Source organism: Mustela nivalis (assembly GCF_964662115.1).
Source record: "Mustela nivalis genome assembly, chromosome: 2".
Taxonomy (NCBI): Eukaryota; Metazoa; Chordata; class Mammalia; order Carnivora; family Mustelidae; genus Mustela; species Mustela nivalis.
Window position 1 is genome coordinate 72,681,597 of NC_139021.1, and position 12,348 is coordinate 72,693,944.

General features: G+C 38.3%; 1 protein-coding gene across 12 annotated transcripts in view; it reads right to left on the reverse strand.

Moving 5' to 3' along the window:
- The window catches only part of CSPP1 (centrosome and spindle pole associated protein 1), a 168,827-nt gene that overhangs the window by 10,689 nt on the left and 145,790 nt on the right, over positions 1-12,348 (reverse strand). For all 12 annotated transcript variants that reach the window (XM_082719108.1, XM_082719112.1, XM_082719113.1 and 9 more), the window contains 4 exons: positions 8,144-8,283; positions 5,876-6,016; positions 3,879-3,925; positions 1,713-1,776 (listed from right to left, as the gene is read on the reverse strand). In XM_082719108.1, the coding sequence (XP_082575234.1) occupies positions 1,713-1,776; positions 3,879-3,925; positions 5,876-6,016; positions 8,144-8,283 (392 nt within the window). The remainder of the gene's footprint in view (positions 1-1,712; positions 1,777-3,878; positions 3,926-5,875; positions 6,017-8,143; positions 8,284-12,348) is intronic.

Consider the following 12,348-nt stretch of genomic DNA (forward strand, 5'->3'; position numbering starts at 1 on the left):
TGTGTCCCTCTGCTTCTGTTTTCTGAAGAGGTTCTAGAGAACTGATAGAATTCTTCCCTAAACATTTGGGAGAATCCACCAATGAAGCTATCTGGACCTGGTGCTTTCTGTTTTAGAAACTTATTATTGATAGAATTTCTTTTTTATAGTCAATTTGTGTTTTTTCCAGCTTAATTTACTACAGACATAGAACACTGTGTAAGTCTAAGGTGTACAATGTGATGATCTGATATTACATATATAGCTGACCCTTGAACAGTATATATACATATAAAGTATGTGTTAATTGTGTTATCAGTAAGGCTTCAAGTCAACAGTAAATTTTTTGAGGAGTCCAAAAGTATATATATATATATATATATATATATTCTTCCAAAAAAAGAAGAGAAAATGTTACTGAGAAAATACACTTTCCCCAGTACTGTATTTACAGAGAAAAAAATCCACAGAGAAGTGGATCCGCACAGTTCAAACCCATGTTGTTCAAGGGTCAATTACATATTGCAAAATGTTTTTTTTTTTACAAGAAGGCTAGTTAACACATCCTCTTCCTCCTTCACAGAATTGCCATTTTGCTGTTCTTGTTATGGTGAGGACATTAAAACTCCACTCTCACAGCAACGTTCATGTTTATAGTACAGTACTGTTAACTGTAGTCAACATGCTACATATTTAGATCCTCAGAACTTTCTCATCTAGAGAAAAAGCCTTACCCACATTCACTAGAACAGTGGTAACAGTCATGACCATAGGATATTTGTGGGATATCAAGAAGAGAGATTGCTATATCTTTGGTCTAATATAATGAAATAGTCCAAGACACAATCTTGAGTGCCCCAAACTGTCTTAATTTTTGGCAGGAATAGGTCACATTGCCCTGATGCCTCCATAGACAACCTCCCTATCCTATTTCCTTCCTCCTGGTTTCTCTATCTGTACTCACTCTCCACAATATGACACCCTGGAGGACACCCTGAAAAGAAACACTCACTAAAAAAGTATAGGCTAGTTTGGAATTTTCATCTCATGAAATACAACTAGTATGTAGGATATTTAATTCCCTGATGGCCCTAAGACAGCAGAAATGCTTATGATCAGAGTACATAATTACATGTGCATTACAGTACTTAAGAAGATAAGTAAAGGTACTGTGAGATTTATTTTTCCTTAAAACTAAGAATATCCTTATGACCTTTTAAAATTGAAAGATTCACATGCAGTTTTAAGAAATCAAAGAGGTCCTTTGCATACTTTGGCCAGGTCCCTCCAGTGGTAATGTTTTGCAAAAGAAGGCAACAGTCTCACACCCAGGATACTGATACTGATAAAATATCCTTGATCCTGACGCACTGATCTCTTAGTAGTATTCCACTGATTGGATGTACTATACTTTAACCAATCATCTACTGAAGGATATCTGGGCTGACTCCAGTTTTTGGCTATTATAGTAAAGCTGCTATGAAAATTCATGTACAGGTTTTTGTGTGAACCTTTCCTATGACTACTAAAGTTCATTTTAGTTACAAAGTTTTTAGAATCAGAGTAAGTCATATTTGATAATTATTAAGTTAATAAAATAGAACATTCCCTTTCTACCACCTTACAAAACAGAGAGTGAAGTGCTCATTTTGTTAAGTATGGAGAAGTATACTTAAAAGAAATATAAATGCTTAATATTTAAGTAACTAGATTGGTAAAAGAAATATACTCACCAATAAAAGCACTATCAGATTCCAATAATGAAGTTTTCAAGAAATCATCGGAGTCCTCTCTAGGCTAAAAGAAACATCATGTATTAATGATTTTTATTAGTCCTGTATGGAAAAACAACAAATTTGTACCAAGAGGCACAAGTCTCTACACTGTCCCAAAAATTAGCAAAAAATGAATGGAGAAAGGTAGGACTGGCTGCTTGCCTCCTACACCACATTCCAGTGCCCAATAAAGAAAGACCGGTTTTATTTAGGGTCACAATACTGCGATGAAAACAGTATGAAGCAATGAACCCAATTAAACATTAAAAGTCTTTAAACTGGTACGCCTGGTTGGCTTAGTTGATTAAGCATCTGCCTTTGGCTCAGGTCATGATCCCAGGGTCCTGTGACTACATCCCGCATGGGGCTCCTTGCTCAGCAGGGAGTCTGCATCTCCCTCTGCCTGCCACCTCCACCAACTCTTCTCTCTCTCTTGATCTGACAAATAAGTAATAAGTAATATCTTAAAAAATAAATAAAAATTAAGTCTTTAAACCACAGCCAAGATTCATTCATTCTTTCAGTTATTTGTACAGTGTACTTCCTATTATTTCCTCCATGCCAGAACAAAGATGAGTAAGAGTTTCTGCTGTGGAATGGATCGTAATCTCATGGGGGAGAGAGGGCTGTGTCCTCAGACAATGACAGCCCTATGAGACAGCAGTTGTCACAAAGGTAGAGCACAGATACAGAGGAAACATAAGAGTAGGGGGGGAAATACCACTAGGATTGTGTTTATAATGAGCTCTCAAATAAGAGATTAACAGATTTACACACAGAGAATACTGTCTCCTTATATGTTGGAAGGAGCCTAAAGTCACATACCACCACTTCCCCAGCAGATTTCTAGGATGTGCTAGAACACTCCACTGAAGAGCTAACCATTAATTTCTAAATACATTCCACTAATACACAGCATTATCAGAATTCACAGCATTATCACTGAATTCTTCCATATGTTGCATTTAACTTTCCTTTTTTATTTAACACCTACTGATTCTACTTTTGCTTTTTGGCATGAACAGCTTCTAATATTTACCAAATGGTCTGAACCAGATGTTCCTAGCACCGCATACTACCCGGCCTCTCTTGCTCATCAGAGTCCTTCATGTATCTGAAAAGTGATCCAAGTCCAGGTAAGCTCTATCTTCTCCATGACAACCTGCCCCACTTTTCATTTGTGTTTGCTATACAATCCAGTTTCTAGGGTGATGAGGACCCCAAAATTTATTAGCTTCTTGGTAACAGCCATGATAAGCTGTTTCTGCTGAGTTACTACTCAGCAAAATATGGTGTTATTTTAATCTGGGATTTTAACCAAAATCCCAGTTGTTAAATTTCAGTATCTTTTCACTGAGAAATGTGGCTGTCACATTCAGAGAAACCTACCAACCTGCAGAGATTTCAGGAATAGGGATGGCATGGGGACAAGGAGGAGCTCTCAAGACCACCTTGGTTTCAAGCCTGGGCTGTGCAGCTTACCACTGCGTGATCATGGGCCCACCGTTTCCTCTTCCGTCAAAGAATGCATATCTTGTATACTTGAGAGAAATAAACATCAAGTACCTAGCACAGATAGGGTGGTCACTCTCTAACTGGTAGCTATTAGCAACATCATTATCACTTCAAATGAAGCACCAACAGCTACCAACTGGTGACCATGGGCTACTAAAACAGCTGAGCTGAGCCTTACCTTTATAATCTGAAAATGCAATAATATTGTTGCTGTTACTTGTGTGTATGAAGGTTAAATTTATTTCCAACCTCAGTCTTTCCCCCTGAACTCCCTTACCTGTCTGTTACTTGCCAGTTCCAACTGTTTGTCTAGCAGGCATCTCAAAACTTACCATGTTTAAAACTAAGATTAAATACCTTGCCTGAAGTCACACGGCTAAAAACAGACCAATCTGAACAGCCTAGCCCTGAAGTCTTGTAACCACAATATACTTCGTATAACAATATGCTTTCTCTCTACATATTCCACTAATACATCTCTAAATACCCACTACAGGGATGAGACAAGAGTTAAATTCTTAACTCAATATTCAAAACTGGATTACTCACTTACCTAAAAATTTTTTATCCCCCAAAAACTAGCTTGGAAAATCGTAACTGGTTTCTTACCATTCTGCGGTCCCGTACTCTTGCACTTGGGATGGCATCCAAGTCAGCTGTAGTTAATGGAGAAAAAACATTTAAAAATAAAAACTTTTACAATATCCTTTGTGACTAGCTCTCTACTGTAAATTTTTTCAACTATCACATTTTAGAATGTTAAGCTATTACTTATTAATTTATAATTATATATATAAATATATTTATAACTAGTTCAGCATCCATTCTAGTTGAATAGATAAAAGTAAAAATCATTGTGAACGTAAAACTGAAGTCTGCAGGAAAAGAAAATAATGCAGGATTCTTCAAGCTTCACTCATATTTCCACAATCTGGGTAGAAAGTTGCTGAGTGGACTTAAACACGGGTCCCTCACATGGAATTTTTCAGCTCCAGGCACCTGGTTACACAGAGACTCTGGAGGAAGTATACCAAATGCCCCCTCCCTTTTTTTTAAAGATTTTATTGATTTATTTGACAGAAAGAAATCACAAGTAGGCAGAGAGGCAGGCAGAGAGAGAGGGGGAAGGAGGCTCCCTGCTGAGCAGGGAGCCCAATGTGGGGCTCGATCCCAGGACCCTGAGATCATGACCTGAGCCAAAGGCAGAGGCTTAACCTACTGAGCCACACAGGTGCCCCAACCAAAGCCCCCTCCTCTTTGATTTGACCAGTTTTCCTATGTGCATCCAATAGTGCATTTTGTCCTTTAGGGACTGCCTTTAGGAATAAATAGGGTACGAATGAATGATAGCCTATACTCCTTCTTAGAATATTTTATACCATGCTTGTGATTATTTTACCATATTTAAACCACATTCTTATGAACTCAGTCATCATAGAGTTCACTGGAAGTTGGTCGGTGGCTGCTGTGGAAGATGGATACCCTCGGTGCCCAAATGCACCTGCATCTATCCACCTGGGGACTACTTTTCAGTTAACCAGCCGAATATGCCAAGACTGCACCACATCAGATCAGCAGGGTCTCCTAAGGAAATATTCCACCAAAATGCTTATAAAGGTTAAAAATGTACTAGTTTCTCTTTTCTGATGACATGCCATAGAATGTGGGTTACCATGCTGTCAGAGGGTGATGAGACCATTGTGAAAAGTTCTGTATCAGATGGATGAAAGACTTCCCCTATATCAATCTTTATCAAAGCCTTGACCTGGGCCTAAAATGGTGCGCAACTTATTCCTGTGATTATGTCTCATGGTCAAAAAAGTTTCCTCAGATCCTGAGGCCTGAGAATGAGAATGTCTTATTACTGGACTGTTGTGTTTTAGGACTTATTTTCCATTGCCACCCTCAACGGCCTGCAGGACTCTAGGCCAACGGGGCCCACAAGATGCTGTGCTCTGTGAGGCAGTTACCCCCACTCTGCTGTCAGGTGCTCCCCTACCCCCAGTTCCATACTCCCATGGGACCCTAGATTTCTCCTTTGCAGCACTCAGTACGCTTAGGCTTATTTAGCCTCTAACTCCTCCAACAAAGTATAAGCTCCTTGACAGCAATAGCATATTTCATTCATCACCACATCCCCTGGATATGCATCAGTACCTGTGCTCACCACAGGCACTCAGGAAGCATCTGTTGATTGGCTGATTATACACACACACATTCACAGCCCAGTGTCCCTGAACAGATTTTATGCCCTACCAAAACCTGTCAGACACACATGGCAAAGAAATGCCCCACAGGGCACTGGAGTGTTTGCCCAGCACTCCTTCCCTTGGTTCCTACTTCCTGCTGCAGATGTCACGTGGCCAAGCTGAGGTACTCCATCCTCCCTGGACCCCTCTCACCCACAATGTGCCTCGGCCACACCCATCAGAGCCCTCTCGGGGACCTGTCCTTTTCTGGGGCTATCTGCCAAAAGGGCCATGTGAGCATGGAGCTACCAGTGGGAAGCTGCCTGGGACTGCAATCAACAACAGAGAGAAAAAAGGCTAACAACAACAACAAACAACCCAGTGCTACTCTTTGAGACAGGAATGACGATTTCTTACCTTCAGCACCTTCCTGCATCTTCATTCTATTCAGTTTCTTCTGCTGCTCTCTTAGCAGGGCTTGCTGCTGGATCTCTAAGGTGTGGTGATCTCTTGGAGGATCTGGGTACATGAACTTCAGGTCAACCCGTGTTTCTGAATCTAGTACAAAAAATATATAGGTAAGTTCAATCTTGTTTCCAAAGGAGATTTTATAAAACTTCAGTAAACATATGAGGAATGTAATTTCAAAATCAAGGAATAATAATGTATCACCAAAGTCAAAATGTATTAAAATTATCATAAAACTCAAGAACACGAAATTAATATTCTGTAAGTAAATGGCCTTTCACAAACTTAGCAACATTAAAAGGAACTCCCCCACCACCCCACCCCAGAACAAGCAGTAGCTTATTATGCATTCCCCCTCCGTACTTCCCCACTCCCCAAGATTTCCCTCCAGAGCACACAGCTGGGCAACTATGTACACGTATAGCCACGCAGTCAGTCACACAGCTACAACTCAGGGAGCCATTAAACACTAATCGAAGCCAGTCCCTAAAATATACTGAAAAAAATGAAAACATAATGTTATCAAGCCAATTAATATTTTCACCCTTGTAAATATGCAAAAAGCAAGATAAATGCAGACTGGCTGGACCTTTAGGAGAGAGGTCATTAGTGGAGGAAATGACAATCTAAGAATTCATCTATGCCACAAGTTCAAGAATATGAGGTGAGCAGAATGAAAATGATAAGACTTAACTTTTAAATCTTGAGAACAAAATGTAGTTCATATATCTAAAAAGCCTTGAAACTATTATCCCCTTTGATCTCTAATTATACTGTTGGAATATAATTTAAAGAAATTATCCTAAATATGTAAAAAGCTTTATGATCAAAAGCTATCACCATTACCATATCCCATGTGAGAATAAGCATGAAAAAGACAAATAATGTCTTGGCTTATAATGAAAACAGTCTGACTGCGCAGGTCCCCTGACCAAACTCTGAGACCTACTGGCTTAATACACTGCCTGGCATATAGTAAATTATCAATAAATCATAGCATTAAAAGACAACAGTAAATGTAACTGATGACACTTATAAATCTAAATGAAAAACAAAAGAGAAAATTAAGTAACAGTTTTACTGTTTTTTGTTTATTGTTTGTTTTTGTTTTAAATAGGCTCAGAAAGAAGACTAGAAATATGAATGGTGCTTATATTTAGGTGGTTTGAGCAAGGTGATTTTCCTCTCTAGTTTTCTGTTTTTTCAAAACTTTCTGTAATAGATACTAATTTAAAAAGCAAAAAGAAGAAAAGTTCAGTTCTGGTTCATCTGATATAGATCATATGACCACATATCCAACAATTTGCCACTTTGACTCCAAATCCTGCTCTATTACCTGGTCCAAAAGGAAAATCACATATAACATACATTTTGGTTCCTCTATACATTTTCAGTCTCCTAGGACCTGTGTCTCCTGGTAATCCTATTTCTCTACTAAGCTTTCTCTGCTCCTTCTAAGTGCTACATCAAAATCAAATCTTCTCAACTCTCTTCCTTCAAATATTCTCCATTTGCTCCTGCCTGAGTTACTCAGGCACCCTGCTCTCCTCATTCCTTCTTTTTCCCATACCCTACACACACCTCTTACCCTGTCACAGCCCTTCACATTAGCATTCTACCCTGTTCTCCCAGCTCTTCCCAGCCAAGCCTACCTCCTCCAGGAGCTGTCTTATGCTTACTACCTCCAACACTCTGCCTCCTAGTCAATCCTCATTCCCAATGTTAATGGGCTTCTGGTGCCCTAATTCCACTGAAAAAGATCTAACCGAGGTCACCAGTGACTTCTGATCCAACCAACGCTTTGCACTATTCCTCTTAAATGATCCCTTCTCCTTGACATATTCTCTTCCCTGAGATTTCGGGATACCACATTCTCCAGTCACTCTGACTGTTCCTTCTCAGTCTCTTTCTTAAGCTCAGCTTGCCTTGTCGCCGTTCCATTAATGACAAGTGCTACTCTTCTCTTTAGTCTACCTGATCTAATCGACTCCGGAGAGGCTTTAAAAGCTGTATGTTCTGCAAAAGAAAAGAGTTAGACAAACTCAAGTTTCACCTACTAGATTGGTAAAGTGAAGAACTAAAATATATAGAAATTTTATTCATCATTTTTTGAAATAGGTATCCTAAATGAAACTTTACTTTAGAAAAAGGATACAAATAAGCACTTGAATATGGTTAGAACACAGGCTGTATCTCAAAGAGCAGCATTCTACTCACCTCTATCTTTCAGCTCATTGAAGTCATGAATATTCTGAAAAGTAGTAACATCTAAGCCCTTAGGCGACTGTCTTCTGACAGGAGCTTGTAGCCGATGCCTAGCCATGTCAAATATATCCATGGGATTCCTTTCTCTTTTCCTATAGACAGAAGACAAATTTAGGTAAATGTGTTTTAATGTGAGGCAAATCAGAGCTTACATTTAACTCCCTCTACAAGAAATTTGGAATCTTATATCACACGATATTACAAAACTTTAGTATCTGTTATTTCAATCTCCTATACTAAAAAATATAGTAAAGGTCAGTGTACTCTCTCAAGATATTCTGATGTAAAGGCCCTTATTAGGAGAATAAATGAGTTAGCTTTACCTTAGAATATTCACATAGTAGAAAGACCACAGTCTTTGAAGTCAGCAAAACCAAGATTCAAAGACAAGCTTTGCTGTTTTCTGGCAGTTTGACCTTGACTTCATCATCTGTATGATGCAGATGATGTCTATTCCTTCTAATTAAGTGAAGCTATACACTGTAAAGTACCCAGCATTGTATATGACATATATTAGGTAATCAATAAATATTATCTTCCCCTCAGCCTAAAATAAAAATTATACAGAGAAATATGGTATTAATACACTTCCCAATATATAGGGTACTATCCACAATCTCCAACACTAATTTTACAAGGCCTTTCAGGGAATTCAATTATCTAATTAGTTCATTTAATACTCTACTTCTGTGGTACCTAGGAAGTTAATGTAATGGGCAGGGGGCTTAGTGAGTTTCCTGTTAGGGTTCTGGGGGAGTGACCAAGAAGAGGAAAGGGATGGGGGACAGTGTCTCTAGCCCTGAAAGGAAAGACCTACCAGTGCTTCCTGCAGCATTTGATAGGCCCTTCTATTTCTGAAAATGAGGATTTAAGCTATAATTGTCAGAGGCTTGGCCCAACTCCTGCCTTCATTTCTTCATTCCACTAAATCTTCCCTAAGCACCTAGATGGGAACAGCTCAGATCCCAAAAGGCAATACCATGGCTCTTCTGGAGTTTCCTTTCCTAGTGAGGGTAAGGAGTCACGGGGGTCACAAAAGTACCCTGCCAAGGCTGACAAAGACCTCCAAATAGTAAGCCACCTAGGGTGACAGGAAATGCAACACAGATTCATTATAATGCAAAACAAATATTAAAAAGGCTTCTAGGAGGCCATTAAACTCTGTTTAAACTGCCTAGTTTCCATTACGGCTATAAGTTAAATAGGCTGCTAAGTTAGGAATTAGATTATTAGATCTTCCTTGGATATGAGCTGCCTAATATTTGTTTTGTGCCTAACACAAAGTAAGAGCTCAAAAATGTGAGCTTAATTAATGAATAAGAGATTCTTTTTATGAAACAATTTATAAAACTGGAATAAGAATCAACTCAAATGTCTCCCACTGTGATACATATTGAAAATTAAACCAAAGTAAATGTATTTAACCAGTTCTTGCTAAATGATGGCAATCTAACATATATTCTCTAACTTAAGTTAGCATGTAGAATTTACAAGGTACTTTCAAATACATACATCTATTTATTCTTCACTAAAATCTCATGGGGTAAAAATTATTGTTACCACTTAAAAATGAGAAAACTGAAAAGCTGCCTGGCTTCTCTTGTATTAGTTTGTCAAAAGACAGTACAGTGTTCAATTTATGAATGAAACAAAGAAAATAAGTGTCAATAAGTTAAACATGCATGTTTAAATATGCAAAGCTGCAATAGTGAAGACATTCATAACATCACAAAGTAAATTAAAAAAACTATACTGACCTCTCAATTACTTAGAAATAGTTGATAAATAAAATCGAATTGTCCATTGAAAACTACCAGCATGTGTTTAACATTTCATTATCTAGCCATTCTGTATTTTTGAAATTTTCTCACTCTGTTTACTTAGCCAACCAAGCTTGGAGGTTAAGCTGCTATATTAAACTCCTATCACATACTGGATTACAGTCTTTTTTTTTTTTTTTAAGTTTTTTTTTTTTTTTTAATTAATTTGACAGAGAGAAATCACAAGTAGATGGAGAGGCAGCCAGAGAGAGAGAGAGATAGGGAAGCAGGCTCCCTGCTGAGCAGAGGGCCCAATGCGGGACTCGATCCCAGGACCCTGAGATCATGACCCGAGCCGAAGGCAGCGGCTTAACCCACTGAGCCACCCAGGCACCCCACTGGATTACAGTCTTAAACATCACTATAAATTTAATAAATATACAAAATGATACACCAGGAATAATGACAGATATGTTTATGACTTAGTAAACATACATATATTAAATTATCTAGCTCTGTCCACTAATAGGATCTAGAAGCAAAAAGACACCCAGCAAGCATACCCAACATCCAGAGCTTGGTTTCTAAATACCATTCTCCATGAGGAAACATGGCTTTCTGGAGAAATGGCTGATTTCAGGGCTGGGGTAGGGGAGATACAAGAGGATCCTGGAGTATGTCTTATAATACCAAAGAGGAAGTGCTCAGAAAGAATGGAGAATGGATTATACCCCAAAGTACAAAATAAATATACACAAAATTGAATAAATCAATAAAGGGAAGAGAAGAGGCAATTTTTTTTTTTTAAGATTTATTTATTCTAGAGAGAGAAAAAGAGGGAGAGCGCAAGAGCACGAGCAGGGGGAAGGGCAAAAGGAGAAAGAGAGAGAAGGAGACTCCCCACTGAGCTCAGAGCCCAGCGTGGGGCTTGATTACATGACTCCAAGATCATGACTGGAGCAAAAATCAAGTCTGATGCTCAACCAACTCAACCACCCAAGCTCCCCAAGAAGGGACAAATATTTCTTACAAAAAAGCTCTAAATAATATATATAGATAACTAACCCCATCTACAGGAGATGGAGCTTAATTCTACATCCTAAGCTGTGTGCCAAATTTGTTGATTCTTGTCCTAATAATAGTAACTGCGCAGAGAAACCTGGCAAATTCTACTTTAACCAAATGATGAAGGTTCCCATCCCCAGGAATGTCATGTAGATGCCATATACCTTTGTTATATAATGTGATGAAAGGACCATCTACCTGTGCTCTTCTGTCCAAAGACCTTTAACACCAGTCTAATCATGAGTGAATTTTAGATAAACACAGACTGGGAGATATTCTTATAGGATTCTACCTGGCCAATACTCCTCCAGACTGTCACAGTCATGAAAACAAAGAAAAGACTCAGAAACTGTCCTAGACCAGGGGAGACTAGGAGATATGACAAATAAATGCAATGTGGTACCTATATTGATTAGATTCTGGAACAGAAAGAGAACATTAATAGAAAAACAGGAGAAATCCAAAAAAGTCTGGAATTTAGTAGTAATGTTCCACTATTAGTGACAGTCAGACTCTAGTAACACAAGATGTTAACAATTGGGAAAACTAAGTGAGGGTCATATGGAAACCCCGTACTATGCTTACAACTTTTCTTTAATTTAAAATGATGCCTAGATAAATCATTTATTTAAAAAATAAAACCTTTTAAAAAATAAGTGTGGTAGTTATCCACTTTATTGATTTTAAAATCTACCAAAAGACTGCAATCTGCAGTTTGAAGAATAGTACTTTAAAAAATTTATGAGTCCTTTTGGCAAAAATGATCAGAAATGTTTAATAATCTAGAAGTCATTTTCTAGAAAGTAAGTATTTTATAAAATAGATTGTTGATGGAAAATGTAAAACATAGTTTTAAAATGTAATTATCAGGCGCCTGGGTGGCTCAGTGGGTTAAAGCCTCTGCCTTCAGCTCAGGTCATGATCCCAGAGTCCTGGGATCGAGTCCCGTATCAGGCTCTCTGCTCTGCAGGGAGCCTGCTTCCTCTCCTCTCTCTCTGCCTGCCTCTCTGCCTACGTGTGATCTCTGTCTGTCAAATAAATAAATAAAATCTTTAAAAAAAAATGTAATTGTCTATGATTATTCCAACTCTGAAGTTTTTTGTTCCTATATCATTTTCCACCTCAAAGACTAAATTTCTGTGCCTGATTTTGTAGAAGACTAAAAAAGGGAAAGTAAAGACAATGTCCTCATAATTTTCTAGTATTGTTTCAACTATCTCTTTCTCAGCGTGGACTTCCCTACCACTTAGAGTAGCTTACAAAGCAACTTCTGCACCAATTTGCCTTGTGTACATAAGGACTGAAATTAATCAATTATTTTCACTCACTGAT